The 25,778-nt window shown below is 38.4% G+C and overlaps 1 protein-coding gene across 5 annotated transcripts in view; it reads left to right on the forward strand.

Moving 5' to 3' along the window:
• The window catches only part of LOC126164718 (tight junction protein ZO-1), a 736,986-nt gene extending 718,175 nt beyond the window's left edge, over positions 1-18,811 (forward strand). For 4 of the 5 annotated variants that reach the window (XM_049920263.1, XM_049920266.1, XM_049920267.1 and 1 more), the window contains one exon: positions 17,883-18,811. In XM_049920263.1, coding sequence (XP_049776220.1) covers positions 17,883-18,133 — 251 coding nt within the window. In that variant the 3' untranslated portion in view covers positions 18,134-18,811. The remainder of the gene's footprint in view (positions 1-17,882) is intronic. The other variant, XM_049920265.1, reaches the window with a different exon arrangement.
• The last annotated feature ends 6,967 nt before the right edge of the window (positions 18,812-25,778 follow it).

Raw genomic sequence — 25,778 nt, forward strand, 5'->3', positions numbered from 1 at the left:
CTCCCGGGACTGGAATGACTCCTTACCCTCTCCCTTAAAACCCACATCCTTTCGTCTTTCCCTCTCCTTCCCTCTTTCCTGATGAGGCAACAGTTTGTTGCGAAAGCTTGAGTTTTGTGTGTATGTTTGTGTTTATTTGTGTGTCTATCGACCTGCCAGCGCTTTTGTTGGGTAAGTCTCATCATCTTTCTTTTTAAATATATTTTTCCCACGTGGAATGTTTCCCTCTATTATATTTAAAAAGAAAGATGATGAGACTTACCCTCTATTATATTCTTAACAACATTAATAGAATGATCTCATGTACATGTAATTAATATAACATAATAAATATAACAATTTACAGTAGATAAAACCATAACGCAAGTTAAAAAAATGAAACATTACAAGAAATTACAAATGCAACTTATGGTTGTGTGGCACACTTGTAAGTCACTGAACAAATGTAACTTAACGGCTATATATCAGATTTGTAAGTCACTAATTAGATGCTCAACCTAAGTTGAGCAATATAAAAAGAAAAAATGGTAAGGAATAAGTCTTACAAAAGAAAATCATCTATTAAAAAAAAGAAAAGAAAAAGAAGGCAAAGAAGAAAGAAAGAGAGAGAGAAACAAAGAGAAAAAGAAAGAAAGAAAACCTGTTAACCAGTGTCAGTGTAAAGTAAATTATAATTCACGTTAAGACTGCAACAAATGAAGTAGTAACTGAAAATAAAATTAATTATATTGTGTAAATAAAATAAGCTGACATGTTCCACATCATTACAAAATGTCATATTCATAATCTGTGTATCAAATAGTAATGTAATGTAATGTAATGTAACACACATCAAATGATTGTCTAACGGCTGTTAATCTAGAAAAGAATTCATTATCAGCTACAAAAAACTGTGTGTGTAACTGACTAAGAATGTAGGCTACTAACACCAATGTACATTTACAATTACACAGAATCTTTGTTCATCCAAGCTATAAAACAGCTTTTCAGGAAGGTTCATACAGGTGCCCTTACTAAACGTATGTAGTAATTTCATATTATTTTCTAAGTAGCCTTTTGTGGTCTGCAAGACATCAAGTGAGCACTTAAGGTGATGTACTGGACTGGTGAAGATGTTCTTGAAATCTAATCTGAAGTTTTCTACTAGTTTGACCACTACTGAATATCTCACACTGTTCATAATTAATTTGGTAGGCTCCCATCTGTTCATATAGTGGTTTCTTATTTGATTTGTTTTTAAGTGTAATTCTAATATCATTCTCTGTCTGGAAAGCTATTGGTATTTCTAAAAATCTGACCATTTTTATCAGAAATCTTTCCTACATAGGGAAAGGTGAAATATTCAGTCTTTCCTTTTGAATATTCTATCAACAAGTTTAACATTGTATCCATTGCATACTGTAACATATCTTACAATATCCAATTTTGTAGCTTCATGTTTTGGCATTCATGGGAACCTTAATTACTCATTCAATCAAGTCGTTTGCTGTCTGTAACATAACTATAATGTCATCAGCAAACCTCAAAGTTTTTATTTCTTCTCCATGAACTTTTATTACTTCACCAAATTTGTCTTTGGTTTCCCTTACTGCTTCTTGAAAATACATGTTAAATAACAACAGTGACAGGTTACAACCCTGTCACACTGCGTATGAAATGTGCTTTCGTATTCTACCATCATCTACCATCTACTGGCAAAAGATCACTATATTGATGAAAACCGGTTTTATGGAAAGTTGTCCAATAAAAACACTTTGTATGAATTTGATGATGGTCGAAGTAGAGAGGATATAAAATGTAGACTGGCAATGGCAAGGAAAGCATTTCTGAAGAAGAGAAATTTGTTAACATCGAGTATAGATTTTAAGTGTCAGGAAGTCATTTCTGAAAGTATTTGTATGGAGTGTAGCCATGTATGGAAGTGAAACATGGACGGTAAATAGTTTGGACAAGAAGAGAATAGATGCTTTCGAAATGTGGTGCTACAGAAGAATGCTGAAGATTAGATGGGTAGATCACATAACTAATGAGGAAGTATTGAATAGGATGGGGGAGAAGAGAAGTTTGTGGCACAACTTGACCAGAAGATGGGATCGGTTGGTAGGACATGTTCTGAGGCATCAAGGGATCACCAATTTAGTATTGGAGGGCAGCGTGGAGGGTAAAAATCATAGGGGGAGACCAAGAGATGAATACATTAAGCAGATTCAGAAGGATGTAGGTTGCAATAGGTACTGGGAGATGAAGAAGCTTGCACAGGAGAGCTGCATCAAACCAGTCTCAGGACTGAAGACCACAACAACAACAATGAATTTGATTATCTTTTGAAATAATTATTCTTTAATTCAGAATATATGACCAATCACAGGTCTTCCATTAAAGTTTGTTGCAGGTAAACAACGCCACAATCCTGAACAATAGTGTGACAGTGGTGATGTAATCACAAAGTATGTTAGCAAATGAAGATTAACAGAATAACATAGACAAAAATTCGTGGTGCACATGATTTGTTGGCATATCCACTTTCCAGAAATGTAACACAAATATGTCATCTTCCATAATGTTGACACAGTTACACAACCAGCACAAATATTGCCTATTAAATGTTCCCAAAAAGTTTAAGATAGTATATGTCACTGTAAAGACCTCGATTTTAGAAAAGCAAACTGCTGATTTTAAAGGTTTTATGTATGCTGACTTTTGATACCACTGACGCTGAGATGTAAATCATATGAAAGCTAGCCACTGGTTGACTATTGTGAGGTTGGTCAGTCTTATAAAAATTTTGGAATCTACATAATCATTTGATAAACAGCCAGGTTAAATTATGCTGTTCAGAATGGACTATAAATGTTAATAATAATTTGGTCTATGAAATTAGTTGTGGTTTAGAAAAATACAAAAGATCATACCAGATAAGTCATCAACATGGACTATTCCATAACTATAAATACAGAAGCCATATTTAATTAAATTTATAATACTTTATATCAATTTTGTGAAGATTTTAAATAGTGGCTTAACTGTGCTTAATCTATGATGTCATCCAGCCCAGAAAAATAAGTATGCAAAAGTATGTGGATAAACTTGTGTGTTGAACCGGTATTATGGTACAGAAGACAGTAGTAAGTGTGGCTTTCCCCAAACTTTAATTAAGTACATCTTTTATGTGAATTAGATTCCAGCAGATAAAAACATATTTCAGGAGTTGAATAGTGCTTTCCAGTGAGCTTCAGATTCTGCTGATTAGCTCAGTCTAAATTTTCTCTCTTGTATTGTAGTAAAGTTTTCTGTTGTTAATAACTTATTTAATATGATCTATCACAAAACTCATTACACTAATCGAACCAACACATTACAGGCAAAATCTTGAATAATAAACCTGAATGAGAATATTGTATGTATAGGATTTATGTAATTCTGAGTAAATGTAGTGTACCCACAGATGTGTAATCAGATCCATTTGAAATATAAATGGAAAAAAATCAGTCATTTGCCAAGATTGAACTAATAGCAAGTGGTTTAAGTTTCAGTTTGCTTTGTTATACCATCTCAATTATTGGTTCCCTTTCATGCCCATCGACTCTTATAACTGCTGTCTTATTTATGTTGTGAATAACCTTTTGGTCTCTTGTAGTTTATTCCTGTGACCTTCAAAATTTGAATGAAGATAGTCCAAACAACATTATCAAAAGTTTTCTCTAAATCCACAAATGTTATAAACATAGGTTTGCTTTTCTGTAGGGTCAGTATTGCCTCTCATATACCTACATTTCTCTAGAGACCAAACTAACCTTTCCTGAGGTTCTACTTTTTTTTCATTAATCTGTAAATAGTTCGTGTCAGTAGTGAGCAATCATGACTTAGTAAGTGTCAATAGTATCAAATCATCGGTTTAATAACACCTGTTTTCTTTGGAACTGGAATTACTATATTCCTTTTGAAGTCTGAGAATATTTCACCTGTCTCTCACACATTGCAGACCAGGTGGAATAGTTTCATTGTGATTGGCTCTCTCAAGGATATCAATAGTTCTAAGGAAATGTCATCTACTCGAGGGGCTTTGTTTCAACTAGGTCTTTCAGTGCTGTCAAATTCTTATTGCAGTTTCATATCTTCCATCTCATCCTTATCTCCTTCCTCTTTCGTTAGTGTAATATTGCCTTAAAATTCATTCCCATTGTGTAGCCTCTCTATATTCCTTAGTCATTTCAGCTTCCCCTTCTTTGCTTAGTACTGGCTTTCCATCTGAGTTCTTGATATTTATATAGCTATTTCCCTTCTCTCCATAGGCTTCTTTAATTTTCCTGTAAGTGGTTTCTACCTCTCCCCTTACCATACATGCTTCTGTAGGCTTGCATTCTAGCCATTCCTGCTTAGGTATTTTGCACTTTCTGTCAGTCTCGATTTTTAGATGTATGTATTCCATTTTGCCTGCTTCATTTGCTGCATTTTTAGATGTTCTCCTTTCATCAATTAAATTCAGTATCCCCTGTAGTATCTGAAGCTTTCTATTAGGCCTTGTCTTTACATTTGATCCAGTGCTACCGTCACTATTTCATCTCTCAAAAGTGTTAGTTTGTCTTCTACTCTAATCCTTTCCCCTATTCTAATCAGGTGTTGCCTAATGCTCCCTTTGCAACTCTAAACAGCCTCTGGTTCTTCGAACTTATCTATGCCCCGTCTTCTTAATTTCCCACCTTTTGCATTTTTTTTAGTTTTAATCTGTTTTCATAACCAATAAATTGTGGTCATAATCCACATCTTCCCTGGAAATGTCTGTGTCACCATTAAAAACTGATCTGAAACCTTCCAGTGTCTCCAAGTCTGTTCCATGTGTACAACATAGTTTCATGATTCTTGAACCAAATATTAGCAGTCATTAAATTATACTCTGTGCAAAATTCTGCCAGGTGGCTTCCTCTTTCAGTCCTTTCTCACAGTCATCTTCTCCTGCTATTTTTCTTCATCTTTCTTTCCCTATCATCAACTTCTAGCCACCCATCAAAATTAAATTTTTGTCTCCCTTAACTATATGAATAATTTCTTTTATCTCATAATAAATTCTTTCAATCTCTTCATATGTGATGCTAGTTGTCATCTATGCTTTAACTACTGTGGTGGGTGTGGGCTTCATTTTTATCTTGGCTACAATAATGCATTCACTTTCCTCTTCATAATACCTACATTCATATTTTCTTATTCAATGTTATATCTACTCCTCCATTACCCTGTTTGATTTTGTACTGCACTCACCTGACTGGAAGTCCAATCCCTCCTGCCACTGATCTTTACTGCTGCCCGCTGTGTTTAACTTCAACCTATCCATTTTCCTTTTTTAAATTTTTTGACCTGCCTGCCCAATTAAAGTATTCATGATTCCACATTACAACTGTAGAATCCCAGTTTTGTTTTCTCGATGGCAACATCATCCTGAGTAGTCACTGCCCAAAGATGCCACTGGGTACCACTTTAACCTCCAGAATATTTTGCCCAAGGGGATGCCATTTAACCATATAGCAGAGCTGTATGCCCTCCAAAAATGTAAAGAGTATAGTTTCCTTTCACTTTCAGCCATTTGTAGTACCAGCACAGGAAGGCCACATTGACTGATGTTCCCAGATCAGTCATTGCTGTACTGAAAAGGCTGCTGCCCTTCTTCAGAATTCACATGTTTGTCAGGCCACTCCACAAATTGTGATTGCAACTATGGTCGAAGCACAAAGTCACCTTACAGTGGTAAGGTATCTGGTTCATGGGGGATAGGAGGCTGAATGTGTAATTAAAAAATGAATAAACTCAGTCAGGCAAATGGAATTCAACTCTCTCATGACTTTAACAGCTAGACAAGTGATATTCAGATCTAATCATAGGCTACTGGATTCAAATTATAAGCTACTAAATTCAGCTAACTCTAACTAACAGTACCAAAAATGCAGGGACAAAAAGTAGTCCATCAAACAAGACCCATTAGAATAACTCAGACAGACATTGCATACATTACCACCAGTACCACCATCTCCTCAAGTCACATTTGTAATTATTTGTCAAGAAGAATGTGAACTCTTCAAGAACTGAAAAAATTGCTGTTGACACAATGACACTGATAAAGGGCCCAGACACATCTGTACCAGACACAATGAGGGGAATAATGGAACACACTGACACATGGTTCACATCAAACAGCTTAATCATTAATCTTGCAGAAAGTAATGTTGTTCAAAAGTAGAGATTAATTGAGATTAATGGAGCTAAATAGGATGAGGCTCCCTGTACAATGTTCTTGGGTATCCAGATGAGTAATAAACATAGGTGACACCAGCACAATGACAAGTTAGCCAAAAAAGTTCAGTTCTACTTGCCTCGCACCGAGAAGTATCTCTCACTGTGTTGATCTGCATATAGGATTGCAAGCATACACTGACGAGACAAAACATTGTAACCTTCTACTTGCAAGCAATTCACCAGTGATTCCTTTCCATGGATTCAACAAGTACTTGATAGGTCTCCAGACGTTTGTGGCACCAAATGCCTATGCTCAGGTCACACATTTACAGTAATTGGTTTCATTGGTTTCTAGTAGCTGAATTTGATGACGAAGACGTCAGTATGAGTTCCTGCTCCTCAAACCATTGCAACACAATTCTGGCCATGTGACATGGACAGTTATCCTGCTGGAAGATGGCATCGCTGTTGAGGAAGACGTCAAGCATAAGGAGTTACAGACGGTCCTTGTAATGTTTACGTATTCCACAGCTTAGTGTCTTTGATTACTACCACCGGCACGCATCCATGGCACGCTGTTTGTTTTGAGCAGCCTTTTGCTTGGATGACAGTGTATCCGTACACAACTGTAGACCTGGTTTAACAATAAATGTGATTCATCCAACCGGGTGACACGGTTCCACTGATTCACTTTTTACTTGTCTATCACAAGTTTCCAGTGGACATCAGGCAGGAAACTGAAAATTCCCAGATGTTCAAAAATCAAGTAAGAGAATACTTTTTTGATGTTAGACTCTCAGCTTGGGAAGGTAAATCCCATATTAACCTCACAGATCTCCTCTCTGCAAGCACACGGAGTGTATTACAACTACACTGACATAATTTCGGACCTTTTCCTATAATGTATTCTGGTACAACAAACCTGTGGACTACGATGGATTGTTCCAGGGAAATAATGTAATTATGATTCATTCGGTTTGTTACTCAGTTATCTTTGCTTCCATGAAAATAGGCACACAACATGAAAAAGCCTGTATTATGCAATCACTAAAACATACAATGCAAAACAGAGAGTAATGCGTCAAGCCTTACATGTAAAAGTACAGCTCAGCATAGCATTATTGTGCCATTCTTTCTTTTCATTCAGTGATACAAAACACGTGGTGCATGTCAACCAACTCTTTGCCAGTAAACTGATACTTACTGTTACGTATAACTGATAATGTAGAACTGACAGTACTGGAAAAATGTGCCCGAGATACAACCGAGCAGTACTGAATATGAGCTTTATGATAGAGAGTAAAGTGAGCATTACTCTTGTCAACAGTATTGTGAGTGAATGGAACAAGTTTGCTTCCAAAACAGCAGACTAGACAGACCGAACCAAAAATTTGACATTTGTGCTGTTGTGCCATACAGCTACAAAGAAAAACTGGGGAAGAAATGAAACTAAATGCAATTAGTCTGTAATGGTCCATTGTAGACAACAAGTCCCTCACTCGTATGAAATACTCAAAAAATATCACTGTTCAACCTCTGAAATTAACAGAGTTAGGGTTGTCCATATACTTGCAGCAAGTAGTCGTTTGTGTTACTAGATGCTTAGTCTGAAGTATCCAATAAAGCAGCAGCAGAGTAGTAAAAGAGAAGCACCTGTGTCTTTTCTCATAATGTACATATACACTCCTGGAAATTGAAATAAGAACACCGTGAATTCATTGTCCCAGGAAGGGGAAACTTTATTGACACATTCCTGGGGTCAGATACATCACATGATCACACTGACAGAACCACAGGCACATAGACACAGGCAACAGAGCATGCACAATGTCGGCACTAGTACAATGTATATCCACCTTTCGCAGCAATGCAGGCTGCTATTCTCCCACGGAGACGATCGTAGAGATGCTGGATGTAGTCCTGTGGAACGGCTTGCCATGCCATTGCCACCTGGCGCCTCAGTTGGACCAGCGTTCGTGCTGGACGTGCAGACCGCGTGAGACGACGCTTCATCCAGTCCCAAACATGCTCAATGGGGGACAGATCCGGAGATCTTGCTGGCCACTTACACCTTCTAGAGCACGTTGGGTGGCACGGGGTACATGCGGACGTGCATTGTCCTGTTGGAACAGCAAGTTCCCTTGCCGGTCTAGGAATGGTAGAACGATGGGTTCGATGACGGTTTGGATGTACCGTGCACTATTCAGTGTCCCCTCGACGATCACCAGTGGTGTACGGCCAGTGTAGGAGATCGCTCCCCACACCATGATGCCAGGTGTTGGCCCTGTGTGCCTCGGTCGTATGCAGTCCTGATTGTGGCGCTCACCTGCACGGCGCCAAACACGCATACGACCATCATTGGCACCAAGGCAGAAGTGACTCTCATCGCTGAAGATGACACGTCTCCATTCGTCCCTCCATTCACGCCTGTCGCGACACCACTGGAGGCGGGCTGCACGATGTTGGGGCGTGAGCGGAAGACGGCCTAACGGTGTGCGGGACCGTAGCCCAGCGTCATGGAGACGGTTGCGAATGGTCCTCGCCGATACCCCAGGAGCAACAGTGTCCCTAATTTGCTGGGAAGTGGCGGTGCGGTCCCCTACGGCACTGCGTAGGATCCTACGGTCTTGGCGTGCATCCGTGCATCGCTGCGGTCCGGTCCCAGGTCGACGGGCACGTGCACCTTCCGCCGACCACTGGCGACAACATCGATGTACTGTGGAGACCTCATGCCCCACGTGTTGAGCAATTCGGCGGTACGTCCACCCGGCCTCCCGCATGCCCACTATACGCCCTCGCTCAAAGTCCGTCAACTGCACATACGGTTCACGTCCACGCTGTCGCGGCATGCTACCAGTGTTAAAGACTGCGATGGAGCTCCGTATGCCACGGCAAACTGGCTGACACTGACGGCGGCGGTGCACAAATGCTGCGCAGCTAGCACCATTCGACGGCCAACACCGCGGTTCCTGGTGTGTCCGCTGTGCCGTGCGTGTGATCATTGCTTGTACAGCCCTCTCGCAGTGTCCGGAGCAAGTATGGTGGGTCTGACACACCGGTGTCAATGTGTACTTTTTTCCATTTCCAGGAGTGTATAAATTGAATCCCATCGTTATGAGTGTGGTTAGAATAGCACCATTTATAATTTATTATCAGTTTACCTTACAGATGTAGCCCATCTGTAGATGCTGCTTTTGCCTTTTAATGTATAATTTCCCTCATTATGTAAGTTTTTCCTTCATGATGGGATTTACGAAGCACCTGTGAATGAATGAATGGATAATAATAACTTCACATTTGCTGTGTTGCCATTTAATTTCAAAGAATTCTTTAAGTACCTTTGTTATAATAGTATAACTAAATAATGATAATATCACATTATTTCCATATCGCTCTTGTCTTATTTTTGGTTTTCCGAAATACTGATGATGAGTGCATGGCTAATCTTTTTGGCATGACTGTGAGCAGTTCCCTCATCATACCATTACTGATCTCTTTGTTTATGATGCCCTTACCAGCTGACTGCCACTAGTACACACAGTCATTGTCTGGGCAAGTAAAAGGGCAATTTCCTAATACCATTTGAATACATTAGCAACTTACTGAACAACAAATAGTGATTCAGTGTGTCTGAACAAGCAAGAAAGAAAACTCAAAATAAAAATGGGAGTAAAGACAAATCCTCAGAGTGGTACAAATGGAAAGAAAGTGTAATGTATGCAAAAAGGAGAAAAAATTTAAATACATGAACAGAAAAAGGCAAATCGTATTTCACATTTGAAGGAGAGAATTGACAATAATGGGAGAGAAGAGAGGAGACTACAGAATAATCTTTTGGTGGGTAACATTCCATTTATAATATACAGAATTTGATGTCCATAACTTCCTCATACTGTTTCTCTCTTCAATGTCACCAAATTACTTCTGTTTTCATGGTTTTGAACAACAATTAAATTGTCATATGTTTGTGTATTGCCTAGTATTGTGATATTTCCAATTGTACATTTTTATCATGTTTATGCTCATAACTTGGTAACAACGCCAACATGTTTTCTTCCCAGAAGGGAACTAAATGTATTTATTGTGCAAGACTGTTAGTTGGCAGTCTGAGTTTCTATAAAATATAATAATGTTTATGACTTTTTAGTGGCATATGTATTTAGAACAGACCATAATGCTATCACTGTGTGTTGAACTATTTATGAATGTATGTAGGTCAATCTCCTCTTAAAAGTTACCAAGCAAAGCACTACTCCTATTTCAGTGTGTAGACAAAACTAATACAGTAATAATCTCATGTTACAACATGAATGTAGTAAAGGATGCACTGCTCAAACATCTGTAAAGATGAAATAGCGAAGCTCTAAGAATGTGAGTCAAGTTTACAATTTTATTATCAGTTCATTGGAAATGGATATCAAGATAAAAGTGTACTGAACACAACAAAATCACAGCTTGGAAGTTGACCTTTGTCGGAGAATTAGATGGAAATAAAGTTCTAAAGACACAAACAGATAACACAGGGTGTAGCAAACTGTGAAGAGAACATAAATGTAGTGCACAAAAATCACTTTCAAGCTCTTTCTACTACATAATGTAATAGTGTTGTTAACAGTTCGAGTGCACCATATGGAAAACAAAACAACTTTGTGAGTGAGGTAGAATATGGAATACTTTAGCTGCAGTTAAGTGCGAAAGTGCTCTCAAAAAATTTGCCACTGATAAGCTGTTCACCTAAGACATTATCAACCTATGTTAACAAAGAAGACAAAATAAATAATACCAAACAAGACATCACGCACAGCAGAGATAGGCAGAAAATCAGTAAGCTCCCAACAGCAAGTACACGTAAAATTGAACTGTATGCAGAGAGCCAAGGGCGAAGTATAGTCACTTAATTCTGGCAGGCTAGCAGTCAGAATTTCAATTTCATAATAAAGCCAGGAGTGAAATTCGGTGGTTATACCAGTGAACCAGGAAAAAATTTTCTCATTGAGCAAAAAGGACTTCTCCATCTTCCTGGCAGTATCAAAGAATGTTGCAAGGAATGGGAAAGAAAAAGAAAAAAATCTCTTAATCCCATTAAAAAGAAAATTGTATGAGCTGAGAGGAACAAATGTTATTGTTTTTTCAGTGCCACATCATTACAAATTGAGAGAAGGGTCCTGCATAAACAAATAAATTGAAAGTGCAAGTACAGAGATCCAAAATATTCGCAGGCAGTTTGTTAATGTAACATTTGTGAACATAAACAATTTGGGGAAAAGATTCCACACAGCACATGGTTTTCATCAAAGTAGTTGTTGTGGTCTTCAGTCCTGAGACTGGTTTGATGCAGCTCTCCATGCTACTCTATGCTGTGCAAGCTTCTTCATCTCCCAGTACCTACTGCAACCTACATCCTTCCGAATCTGCTTAGTGTATTCATCTCTTGGTCTCTCTCTACGATTTTTACCCTCCACGCTGCCCTCCAATACGAAATTGGTGATCCCTTGATGCCTCAACACATGTCCTACCAACTGATCCGTTCTTCTGGTCAAGTTGTGCCACAAACTTCTCCCCAATCCTATTCAATACTTCCTCATTATTAATGTGATCTACCCATCTAATCTTCAGCATTCTTCTGTAGTACCACATTTCAAAAGCTTCTATTCTCTTCTTGTCCAAACTATTTATCGTCCATGTTTCACTTCCATACGTGGCTACACTCCATACAAATACTTTCAGAAATGACTTCCTGACACTGAATCTATACCCGATGTTAACAAATTTCTCTTCTTCAGAAACGCTTTCCTTCCCATTCACAGTCTACATTTTATATCCTCTCTACTTCGACCATCATCAGTTATTTTGCTCCCCAAATAGCAAAACTCCTTTACTACTTTAAGTGTCTCATTTCCTAATCTAATTCCCTCAGCATCACCCGACTTAATTCGGCTACATTCCATTATCCTCACTTTGCTTTTGTTGATGTTCATCATATACTGTCCTTTCAAGACACTGTCCATTCCATTCAACTGCTCTTCCAAGACCTTTGCTGTCTCTGACAGAATTACAATGTCATCGGCGCACCTCAAAGTTTTTATTTCTTCTCCATGGATTTTAGTATCTACTCCGAATTTTTCTTTTGTTTCCTTCACTGCTTGCTCAATATACAGATTGAATAACATCGGGGAGAGACTACAACCCTGTTTCACTCCCTTCCCAACCACTGCTTCCCTTTCATGCCCCTCGAATCTTATAACTGCCATCTGGTTTCTGCACAAATTGTAAATAGCCTTTCGCTCCCTGTACTTGCATCAAAGTAAACTTGAGAAAAACATAGTAACAAAAATTTTAGATTTAGTAAATAAAATCTGAAATGTGCAGTGTAATGATATAGGAATCATACCTCTCATGGACAAGAAGTGTGTGTCACCTGGAGACTCAAATGGGAAATCTGCTGGCAGTGAAGCTACACACCTCCAAGACAAATGTGAAATTTTGTTAACGCAAGTGAACATCCCAAATGCAAGCAACTCGCAGAACACCACACTAGTTGTGGAATAGCAAACGCCAGGAATGAGTGAAACAGCAGCAACATTATCATCAGAAGCAGTAGCAGCAGCAACAACAACAGTAGCAGTGATAGAAATAACAACTGGAGCAGCAGTACAGCACAGCCTAAGGAGGAGCCAAAGACAAAATATGACTGTGTCATTCAATGATGATTTTTTATGTTTTCAAGCCAAGAAGGAAATAAAAATGTGATTAATCAGCCTGATAACTCACAGTTAAGTCACAGTAACATCTTATTTCTAAACATCCAGGGTCTTGAAAGTAAAGTTGAAATACTGGAGCAGTCATTGTCACAAAATAAGTATTCTTTCCTGTTTATCTGAACATTGGCTTAAACCAGGACAAATAGAATAGTATGTACCGAAAGGTTATAAACATGGAAAAAGTGTTTACAGTACGGTAATAGTGGTACTGTTATCTTTGTTTCAATTGAAATGACCTTGGAGCACTAGATCTTAGTTGGGCATGTTTAGAGAAACACTTTGAAATCACTGGAATCATATGTGATGTCATGAAACGTATATTAGTGTGTATTTACCATTTTCCTGACTGAGATGAAAAAACTCACTTAGATAATTTAGACAATATACTCCGCCACATAACAAAGTGGAAACGTTATGTAACTATAATAGGTCTTCATGTATGCTTCTCAGTTAATGGTTGACCCCTTTGGCAACACACCTACGAGAATGAACCCATCACTGTGCTGAAAGACTGTCATCGTGACTTTGTCAACAGAGGGAGCTGCTTTGAATTTCTCCTTTTTTAGTGATTCTGAGTGATGCCACTCCAGTGACTGCCATTTTGTTTTGAGCTCAAAGCGATGCATACATGTAACAATCAGTGACAGGAAGGCCTCTCTGCTGGCCTCACACTGCTCCAGTTGTCGATATGAAATGCATTTTCATTGAATCTTGTGGTGTGTTGTGAGCATTCGTGAAGTCATCATGGGCAAGTCTTTGAATATCCGAGTGCCTCAGTCATTGCACATGCACTTCTAATGCCCATCAATAGCTGTAGACCCTAATTTCAAGTTGTGATGCATCAGTCTTCATGAATAATGACATCTGTGTGATTCGTCATGTCAGCGGCAATGGCTGTGACAGGACGTCCTGAACATGACCAACCATGGACCTCAGTTTCTGTGCTCTGTGACAATAACTTTCTTTGTCCATCAGCCGACTGGATCATTACCATACACTGCACACAAATGTTTACAGGTGTTCGCCACAGGTTTTTTTTCTGCAACGGAAGATTCAGTTACAACACAGTGCTTGTAAGAGTGCTTTGCATAGATGTCATTTGGATGCTTCACTACGGCATCTGTCGGAACTGTTTGAAACGATGCACGTGTATGGAAGAAACATTGAATTTGAAGGCATCTTGTAAAGTATCAGATCTTGTGTTTTGCGCTTGATGGTCTCATAATCTATTGCCTTGAATCACACTCCTGCTATTAGTGAGCTAGATTGACATTGGTTAAAGAATGTACACTACACTGCATCACTGCCTGTAGTGACCTTCCTTTTTACACTACATCACCGTTTCTAGTGAACTCCCTGTTTACACTGCATCAATTCCTTCACATTTACTGAAACACAGTTTCACTTCTATGGCGAGCAGATTTTTAACTGTCAGGAGTCTCAATTTTTAAACCAGTTCAGTAAGCTATTGTCATTAATAATGTGTCCTACATTTCATTGGTAGCAGATTAGGTCAATGATGCATGAGAATGATACACATATATATCCCACTTATTCACTATCTCATAAATACATGATAGTAATATGATGTTTAATACCAATAGACTAAGTACACACTGTTGCTACTTCACCATATACTTTTTGTTAACTAACCGAGGATTGACTGATGAAGGTAAACAACATAGAGGTGTCAATAATGTAGCTGTTAGGCAAGAAATGAGGGAAGTACTGTTCTTAATAACTACTTATTGACACACATAAGAATCATAATCCAAATTTGTTATTATATTTTGATTTATAACAGAGAAGAGAGCAAAATCAGATGATCTGATGGTCATACAAGTTTTGTTAATGGAAGTAGAAATTTTTGGGATCAGAAAAATCTGAGCAACAAAACTGTGCTACTGGATTTTCAAAATAACTATTACTTAATATTCAGATATTTCGAAACATGATAACTGTGATTAGGAATAATTTTTTAAAATAGAATTATTCAGGAATAAAGGAGACAACCCACCAAAAGGCAGAAGCACTGTGGCTCAACTGGTACACAAACAAAAAGGTACATAGCTTTGCTAGCTTTTGGGATAAATTTCCATTTTCAAACTCGTAGGAAAAACCTGCACACAGTCACATGCACATGCCTGTCTCCCTACATTGTGCTTAGTTGAGTGCCAAGCTCATTCCTGGCCCAAGTTGAGTGTACTGGGTGAGATGGTGGTGCAGGGTGGGGTGGGGTGAGGGATGGGGAGAGGCAGGAGGCAGGGAGGGGATTGGGGGGAAGCATCTAGCAGCTCATGGGAGACTGAGAAGCCAGCTGTGGGCTGGCTAGCTGTGTAGGTAGAGGAGGCAGGTGGCAGACAGCTGGGCACACGATTTTACAGATTAAGGTGTGAGATAGAAGCACACAACTAGTTGACATGAATTGGGCAGGGGTACTCGGACAGGGATGGTGTGTGTGTGTGTGTGTGTGTGTGTGTGTGTGTGTGACACACACACACACACACACACACAAACACACACACACACACACACACACAGTTTGGTGGTGGCCATTCATTCTAGTTAACAGCTGGCTGGTTGTCACACTGTGCATTGGTAGTAGCAGAGCTGGTATATAACATGGCTGCTTTCACAGGTGGCTCAGCCTCTGATGGGGTAGGATAAGCCTGTGACGGGACTGGAGTAGGTGGTGCTGGGTTGGTGGATTGGGCAGGTCTTACATCTGGGCCTTCCACAAGTGTGTGACCCCTGTAGCAGGGGGTTGGCGGTGGGAGTGGCATAGAGATGGACTAGGATGTGAAGTTTGTGTAGACAGCAGAACACCATTTTGGGAGGGGATGGAAATGTCTTGGGTAGGCTGTCCCTCATTTCAGAGCATGATGATAGATAATCAAAGCCAGGTAGGTTGCACTTCTTTGTGGTTGGTTCTTGGGATGGATGTGAGGATCAGGTGCGTGATGCCAAAAATAAGGTGGACCACTCAGTGGCACAACACGGAGCAGAGCACAACATACGATATTTTAAAGGCTGTTTCATAGCCTGTGCCACCTGGATCCTCCCTGCCACCAACAACTTTTTTGAGCTGCACAGATGGGAGATATCCTTACAGCATATCCTTCATTCCTGTAACCTCCCTGACCTAAACATAAGGTAACTCTCTACCCCCCACCCTCCATCTGCCACCCACAAGCCGTGAAATCGTTTGCCCAACCGTCTGCCACCTGTCCCCTCTCTCTGTACCCCCAGCCAGCCCACAGATGGCTCCCCACTCTCCCATTAGCTGCTAGATGCTTTCCCCCAACCCCCTCTCTGCCTCCTTCCTCTCTCCATCCCTCACCCCACCCCACCATGGATCCCCACCTCACCCCAGTACACTCACTGTGGGTCAGGAAGGAACTGGCAGTTGACTGAGCACAATGTAGGGAGACAGGCATGCGCACGTGATTGAACATGTGTGTGTGCATGTTTGTCGTACAAGCTTGAAATAGGAAATTTATTCTGAAAGTTACCAAAGCTCTGTACCTTTTGTTTGTGTACCTGTCGACAACGCAGTGCTCCTGTCTTTCAGTGATTTCTCTCCTTTATTCCTAAATATTTTGTAATTCTCAACTAGAATTTTCCATACATTATTTTGAAATAGTATGTTTTTTGCAAAAAATGCTTATGGAGAAGGAGAGAATGAGGGCTTTCAGGTGAAGTATATCAATTTATTAACAAACTGGTATTTGCTCACTAAGAAACTGAACCCTGTGTGTTCCTTATGAATCTTGGATTATGGATATCTCTTTATAAAATTTACTTCCATTTTTAAGTTAACTAGATTGTAGTAATCAATGACAGGCAGATGGCACAGCAAGCAGTAGAACTTTACAAATTCCTGCTTGAGTAAGAACATAGCTAATTTCTGCAAATGTCATATATATGCCTTTCATAGAACTACACCACAAAAGGAAAACAAATTTATGTTGCTGTCAGGAGTGCTAGGCTACAAGGACAAGGGGGTTGGTTTTACCTTGCTCTGTTACAAACTAAAAGTATGTTGGGTATCACACCCCATCAATGATGAAATCATACTCTGATTATGCAGAGATAGGAATAGAAATGTGCTGTGTAGACAGGGCTCCTCCTTAGAAAAGATAGTAGTGCCAAAAAGGTCCAAGAGCAGGCCTAAACCCCCCAAGCTTTGATGACTAGTATTGTGGAAGTATAAATATTCCTGTAACATATTTGATGAGTAGTACAGTACTGTGCAGAATGGCTGAAGCACAAGTAAATAAGTAAAAATTAATTTTATTAGCTGTTTTTTTTTATTTGTGTATAATAAAAGTGCTGTAGATGAAATTGATGGGTATAGTTGTTACAACTCTTGTGATAACAGTAACTTGGTAAACTGAAGGAAAGTGCATCAATTTGATGTCTACAAGTTTATTAGGGTCCAGATGCCAAGGTATGCCCCGCGCTTGAGTGAAGAAATTTGTGTAGGAAATTGTTTAGCATTTGCTATGTTGATATATTCAGTGCACTTTGAAGGTGATCTTTCTGCATTCTTTAAAACCATCTCACTTTATACAGTCTTTGAAGCAGGGGGCTCCATTTGAAGCAGGGGGCTCCACTGAAAAAAAAATTAATGTAAGTTCCTTTTGATGTTACTAAGTGGAGAAAACAAATGTTAATCAAAAATGTGACTAATAATTTAACAATTTAAAATATGGCAATACAAAAACAGTTTTAGTACATAGGAAACGTAGCTGCAGTGCCTCTATTTTTGTGAACTAAATAATGCAGTGTCTCTTTCTCCCTTTTCTGACCAAAAAAATTCAAATCATTTCAGTAAAACTATGTTATGGTCTTAATTCAGTAAATCTGCCATTTGTACATTTTTTTTTGTTTCAGGTGAAGCTTTACTAAGTCCACTAGTTATGTGTGGGCCTCACGGTCTGAAGTTCCAAGTCCCTGTCGAACTTCGCCTTCCCCACTGGGCATCGTCTGACCCATCAGACCCGTGGAGTTTTGCTCTTAAATCAGGTGAATCTGGAGAGCATTCGTGTCAACCCAAAGACTGGCAGAGTGTTGCACTGGACAGTAACAACACTGCAAAACACATAGGACCCAACAGTGTGTCTGTTCTTGTAGACCATTTCTAGAATATAACAGAGTTACAAAGTGTTTGTTTAGTGACTGAATGGATATTCAAAAATGAGTTAGATAGTGACTATGATGATACAATGACTATGTTAGAAAAAATGCACATGAGATTCTTTGTTTTGTTCTTACGGGATACCTACATGCAACAGTCAGATTTCAGGAAGAAAAATCCCAGTACTGAGTCAAGCCATAAAAAGCTATGCTTCACTGGGGTCAGTTGCAACACCTCAGTTGTTTACATTTATGTCTATTATTTTATGCAATGTTACCATTGGGGATGAGGCTGAATCCAGCAGGATTTATATATTGTGCTAGCGAACGCAAGTGCAGAGGAAAGTCTTTCATTAATTTTTTTGTTAAATTTTGCCATTACATATCATGAGAATCTTTATAATTCTTGTATGTAACTAAACTGCCTCATCTCCTTTCCATATTATCTCTGTAGTTGAATTTAAGTGTATATATCTATAAATTATCCTAATTAAACAAGTCATTGATTTTTCATGCCATATGCCTTGTTCTGGCACCCAGTCACAAATATTATTTTCCTGTGTATAATAATGAAAATGTGTAGTTTACCAAATGTTAGCACAGTGTATTGAATATAAATATTGAAAACAAAACCTGATTTTTCTATCGAAGTAGCTAAAATAAAGTCAAAGAAATATGTGTATGTATATATTGATTTATTTAATACATTCAGTTAACTATTATAAATATGTTTAACATGGAGTGTGGAACAATTAGCAGGCATTTAAAAAAGGTATTGCTCTATAGAAGTGAACACCAATTTTAAAGAAGAATGGAGGTGGTTATATTGGATGGTAGTGAATTAAATGGAGAAAATCAAAAACTGGATATGAATTGTGCCAAACTTTAATGGAATAGGAAGACAAGAAAAAATGCATAAAATGGTTTATTTATAAAGAGTGCAATAAACTGAAGGGAAACTGGCAAGCCAAGCACAAAATTATGGCTGCAATGCACAATAAATTTCCGTACACTCTGATGCAGTCAGCTGATGTGGTGAATGTGTATGCTCTGCTTTGATGAAGGTAGTGAAGATATACAAATTGTTTTATTTTATTATTTTTAATTGTATATAGGCCATCTAAGGACCACATTCCAATTTCAGTTCTTTGTCTTTTCTTTTCTGCCAGTATGCTTTCATCTGTTCACTGTGTTTCTTCTTTCTGTCTTCAGACTATATTGAACCAGTCTTTTTAGCTACCCTGCCTTGGGTTCATTACATTTTCCTGAAGGGCTTCTCTGTTGTTAATATCTTCTGAGTTTTTATATTTTTTTCTTTGTAAAACCTTCTTTAAGCATTAACCCAGCTTCTTGTGGACTTTTTACCCCACAATATTTGAAAACCATTTGGTTAATGTACTGTCTTGCATTCAAAATAAATTTCCAAAAACATGAGTCCTCTTTTTCTCATTGTGCTTGAAATATTTTCTATATTTTGGCATATTTCAACATTACTTTGTAATTTCCAACCTTCTGCTGTGTTTCCTTATAAGTCGCCTTTGTAGTACTTTTAATTTATCTAAATTATAGCTTAGCACCAGACATTTGCTTGCATTTAGGCATTCTGGCTTCACTACTGTGCTGTAATGCCTTAGTTTTGCATTTTTGGATAGGCACTTTTTACTGTAAAGGTCTTTGCTGATACCCTATGCTCTCCCCATTTTATGCAGCCTTTCCTCTGTTGCAGATTTTCCCAAAGCATTTTCTGATATTTGAATTTTTTACACTCTTAATTTGGCCAATATTTGTTTTCAGTAATTCTGGAGCCTCCTTAAGATTGTTACAAGTTTTGTTTTTTCTGCAGAAATTCTTAAGCCAGTTCTGCTGGCTGTTTCTTCCAGGAGACTTATCTGTGCAGTAGCAGATGCCATATTTTCGGAAAGTGTAGGAAAATCATCAATAAATGCAATTTTGATCTTTTTGCTTCCTCTTCCTAACCTTGTAGGTGAGTTGTTGAATTCAATAAGCTTTTTGTTCCAAATTCTCACTGTTTTCTCTAACATACTAATTAAAAAGAATTTAGGATAAGCCATCACTTTGCTGCCCATCTGTTTTTATATTGAAAGGCTGTGAAATTTCTCCCATAAATTTTGCTTTCCAAACTGTATCTGTAAGTGTTTCATGGATTAGGTTTGCCAATTTAGACTTCATGCCAAATTCTCGAATTATTTTATCTGTAACTTCTCTGTCAACTGAAACAAAAGTTTTTTGAAATCCACAAACATAACTACAATGTCCTTTGAATTAAGTAATCTGTGGTGAATTACTGACTTGAGATTAAATATTTATTCTGAGCATGACCTTCCCTTCCTAAAGTCATCTTGATATTCACCTAAATGACTGTCTCATATTGTTTCTATTCTGCTTAATAAAATCTTGGAAAATACTTTATTCTCTACTGGCAGTAAAGAGATTCCTCTGTGGTTGTTTATATCTTGTTTATCACTTTTTGTGGGGTGGATGTTAAAAGCAATTTTACATTTCTCTGATTTTTTCTGTTTTCTAGATTTCTTCAGGGAGTAAATTTAGCTCATTTGCTATATTTGGACCACTTCAAAAGTTCAGCTGTAATACAATCTTCTCCACTAGCTTTGTCATTTTTGAGGGTTTTAATTACACAGTAATAATAATAATAATAATAATAATAATAATAATAATAAAGGCTGCTAAACGTGAGCTTTCAGCCAAAAGCCCTTCTTCTAAAGTAGAAACAAAAACACATTCTACAAGCACAACTCACACACACACACACACACACACACACACACACACACACACACACACGACCACAGCCTTTGGCCACTGAGATCAGAGTCAGTGGCCAGAGATAGTGGTCATGTGTGTGTGAGTTGTGCTTATGTGAAAGTGTGTGTTGTCTACTTTAGAAGAAGGTCTTTTGGCTGAAAACTCACGTTTAGTAGTCTTTTTCATTGTGCCTGTCTGTGACTCAACCTGACCATGAAGGTAATCCATTTTGGTTATCTCTCTCTCTCTCTCTCTCTCTCTCTCTCTCTCTCTGTGTGTGTGTGTGTGTGTGTGTGTGTGTATTGGCATTTGTAAATAGGAAGTTTTTTCCTGTCTTAATTTGGTCATAATCAAAACAGAAGTAAATGATTTGTGAATATCACCTTGTATATTCTCAATTTCTATATCTTCAGTACTTGAATATTCCATAGTTAAGCCGTACGGGCCACAGTGCTTCATGTAGTCTTGACAACTTTTATTCACTAAAAGTTGGATATGTCACACAAATGGAGAAGAATGGGGATAGCCAGACATAATAACATAAACACAAATGAAGGGAAGTTAAAAGGGGAGAGATCATACAGCAAAATATTTAATTTAAGTACATTATTGGACTTTAGAATTACAGTCCTGACACCAGGTGTTACGACAACAATAGTCACACAACATAGTTATATACAAGTTCAAGGCATTACTGAACTATGACAGGAACACCTTGTGCCTGACTGATCAAATATAAACAGATAATTTTCATTAACAACAATTTATGAGTGTCAGGTTGTGAAAGAAGGAATTTTGTTTCTTTATTGTGTGTACATGGTTCGTAGGAAGGCCCTATGTACAAGTGTCTTAAACTAGAAATAGTTAATAATTAATAACATTTCTGTGACAGTTTTTTTTACACAGCATACTGTAATGAGATATGAAATAAAGGAAAATCCAGGCTGAAATGTAACAATATTGATAAGGAAAGTTACTATTCACCATATAGCAGACATGCTGAGTCACAGATAGGCACAACAAAAATACTGTCGCAAATAAAGCTTTCAGCCCATATGGCCTTAGTCAAAAATAGACACAGACACACACACACACAAATATAACTTGTCATGAACCCGCTCTACTGTGCAGGGAAAGTTATCTCCATAAGGACACCATTACGGTGTGGCTAATGGCTGTATAGTACTTTAGTAGAGCTGGCCATGATGTCTCCTTTGTTGATGCTGCTGAGTCTGCGTTGTCCATGTGGCTTCTCGTTGTCTAGGCAATGATTCCTTTGCTGCTCTGGGTCCAAGAAAAGGTGCGGGTTTTTTAATTATCACTGGACTATCGAAATCATGACGCAGTATTCCACGATTTCTTTGTACCAAAAACACATTTATTGCAAAAACTAGATACACAACTACACTCTACCGCGGCCAACACTCAAGTGGCCAAAAACCCATTGTAGACCAAAGATCACGGTCATAAGCTACAAAGAACATACAATGCCAATATCGATTATTGAACGCAACACCTAACTTGGTAAATAAGCAAAAGCTTTTTTTTAACACAACTTTAGAGTATAATATAACAAAATGATACCTATTTGTCAGTTCCATTACAATAGCCCCCCCAAGAATTTTGTAAGTATGAAAATGCGAAAAAAATTCTGACACCAGAATAATGGAACTGCCAAGAATATGATTTTAAATAAATTAAAATTTTTTTAATAGGACTGTTTCCTTTGAATTATGCTAACACTGAAATTGTCATACTAATTAAAGGAAAACATACAATTTTTAACCTTAGAGTAAATGAAATACAAAAGAAGATTCACAATTTTCACTTAGAAGAGTCCATAATGTTGTAGCACTTCACATGAAACCATTGAAAGACTGTAACTTTTAACTGCAGGCTTGTTTTATTTTCTTTTGTTGCCCACTTTTCACACTACTCACAGTCTGTCCCACATTGTCCATCTGCACATAGGTGACTTCCGTTAAAACATCTGATTCCTGCTTGTCCTGCAGTGCGTCTGTTTCCAAAGCTTAGCTGTTTGTATTGCTTCATTGATTATAATGCCATGTTATCTAAAAATCGCATACAGAGACCACCTTTTGGTTACATAATGTTTATATGTAAGTACATGGTTAGGATACATAGTTAACCTAGTGGGAGAAGTTTACAGAATCTGTATGAGTAATACTACACAGGTATGAACTGGTCCAAAAAAGATCCTTTAAATAATAATAAATTCAATAAACATGTAATACAAATGCATCAACATATTGGGTGTAAAATGTCTTATCACAGACTATAACACATACTTCAAAGATAACAAAATTAAATTGTTTTCAAAAGTAAAGTTACAGGCCGTTTGCTACAAGGGTTCATATTCACAGTAAAAGTGTAAAGGTAGAATCATGGATGCAAGTTTTGGAATGGTATGTATCTATCAAAATTAAAAAATATTACTGCCTATGCTTTTGCAGTGGTTGAGAAAGAAATATACAGTAATTCATGTGGTTTACTAAAAATGATTGTCTCCTAGTAGAGTTGGACATTTCAAGTACTTAAGTGTGTTGTAATTAGGACTCTGCCTTTAAGATAAAAAAATTAAAAAACTTAGTTGTTGCAAGGCAGATTTAGTGCTGATTAGTGGCTTGCGTTTTAAATGATGTCTCAACAAGTGTGGTGTGAGAAAGTTACACAAGCTAAAATTACATAAATTATCAAATATCAATCAAATTGCATAAACATACAGAAATATCAAGAACTAAGTTGGCAAGCATATTACACAGAAAATTCATTGGAAACACTTCATACAGTGAATACATATTAAACAAATAATCAACATTTTCAAGGGCACAAAATCAATTTTTTATAGATAAAACTTCATAATTTCCAGTGAAAAACTTTTGTTGAGTCACCTTTTAACTTTCTCAGAATAGTCTTACCTCTTTTGTTTATACACTTTCAATGAAATAATATTCCTTAGCCCAAGAACTTTCCTGGATTTAGGATACACCAACCGGTATGCATTAGGGTGTGGATGCTCTACAATCTCGAATGGGCCCATGTATATATCAAAGAATTTATTTATTTCAGAAGATAGAATTTTTTATTTCTCATGTGATTTTACTGAAACAATCTCCTACTTCAAACTTGGTTGCTTTGATCTTGCCATCATGTCGTCTTTTACTAATTTCCCCGTTTTATCATGGTTTCTTTGACTATGGCTTCACGTTTACGCATAGTCATCATTATGCATGGTGGAAATTCTACGAGTTCAGTGATAATGTTGTCTGGTTTTAGATGAAACATAATTTCATAAGGTGAAAATCCTGTGGAAGTGTACTGCAAGCTGGTCATAACATCTTCAAAGTCTTGTACATGGTCGTACCATGTAGGATGTTTATGACTGCAATATGTATGACATAAACGACCAATCTCGCGCATATACCTCTCAGCTGGGTTTGACGATGGATTATATACAGATATTTGAACATGTTTGATTCCCGATTTATCAACAAAGGCTTTCCAAACTTTTGACAAAAAGTGAGAACCGTTATCCAACAAGACTGCATTTGGTTTTCCAACATTTAAGAAATAGTCGTTCTCAACGTTCATAACTATCTCTTTACCTGTGGCTTTTCTGACAGGATACAACTTTATTAGTTTAGAATGATTCTGGAAACATCCCCCAGGTTGTGGTCTCCGCAATATCCTTTCTTTCAGGAGTGCTAGTTCTGCAAGATTCGCAGGAGATCTTCTGCAAAGTTTGGAAGGTAGGAGACGAGGTACTGGCAGAAGTAAAGCTGTGAGTACTGGGCGTGAGTCGTGCTTCGGTAGCTCAGATGGTAGAGCACTTGCCCGCGAAAGGTAAAGGTCCCGAGTTCGAGTCTCGGTCGGGCACACAGTTTTAATCTGCCAGGAAGTTTCATATCGGCGCACACTCCGCTGCAGAGTGAAAATATCATTCTGGAAGTATGTCACGTTTGGTAGCATGCACAGCAAGAGGGTGGTCCACTTGTTTCGTGGCCACATTTTGTCACTGGCCATTCGTGTGGACAGACAGCTTGTTGGTTGTCTTGCCCACATAACATGCAGCACAGTGGTTGCAGCTTAGCTTGTAGACCACATCACTGGTTTCGCAAGTAGCCCTGCCTTTGATGGGATAGGTGAAGTTTGTGACCAGACTGGAGTATGTGGTGGTGGGAAGATGTGTGGGACAGGTCTTGCATCTAGGTCTATAACAGGGGTATGAGCCATAAGGTAAGGGGTTAGGAACAGGAGTTGTGTAGGGATGAACAAGTATATCGTGTAGGTTCAGTGGACGGTGGAATACCACTGTGGGTGGGGTGGGAAGGATAGTGGGCAGGACATTTCTCATTTCAGGGCACGACGAGGGGTATTCGAAACCCGAGCAGAGAATGTAAGTCAGTTGCCCAAGTCCTGGGTGGTGCTGAGTTACAAGGGGAATGCTCCTTTGTGGCTGGACAGTGGTGGGAGACTAGAAAGATAAGGCACAGGAGATTTGTTTTTGTACAAGGTTGGGAAGATAATTACGGTGTGTGAAGGTGTCAGTGAGACCCTCGGTATATTTCGAGAGGGTCCGGTCATCACTGCAAATGTGACGATCGTGGGTGGCTAGGGTTCTCGGTGTGGAATGGGTGGCAGCTGTCAAAGTAGAGCTATTGCTGGTCGTTTGTCGGGATTGATGTGGACAGAGGTGGAGGTCGACATCTATGAAGGTTGCTTGTTACTTCGAGTAGGACCAGGTGAAGCAAATGAGGGAGAAGTTGTTGAGGTTCTGGAGGAATGTGGATAGGGCATCCTCACCCTCAATTCAGATCGCAAAGATATCGTCAGTGAATCTGAACCAGG

Source organism: Schistocerca cancellata, chromosome 1 (assembly GCF_023864275.1).
Source record: "Schistocerca cancellata isolate TAMUIC-IGC-003103 chromosome 1, iqSchCanc2.1, whole genome shotgun sequence".
Lineage (NCBI taxonomy): Eukaryota > Metazoa > Arthropoda > Insecta > Orthoptera > Acrididae > Schistocerca > Schistocerca cancellata.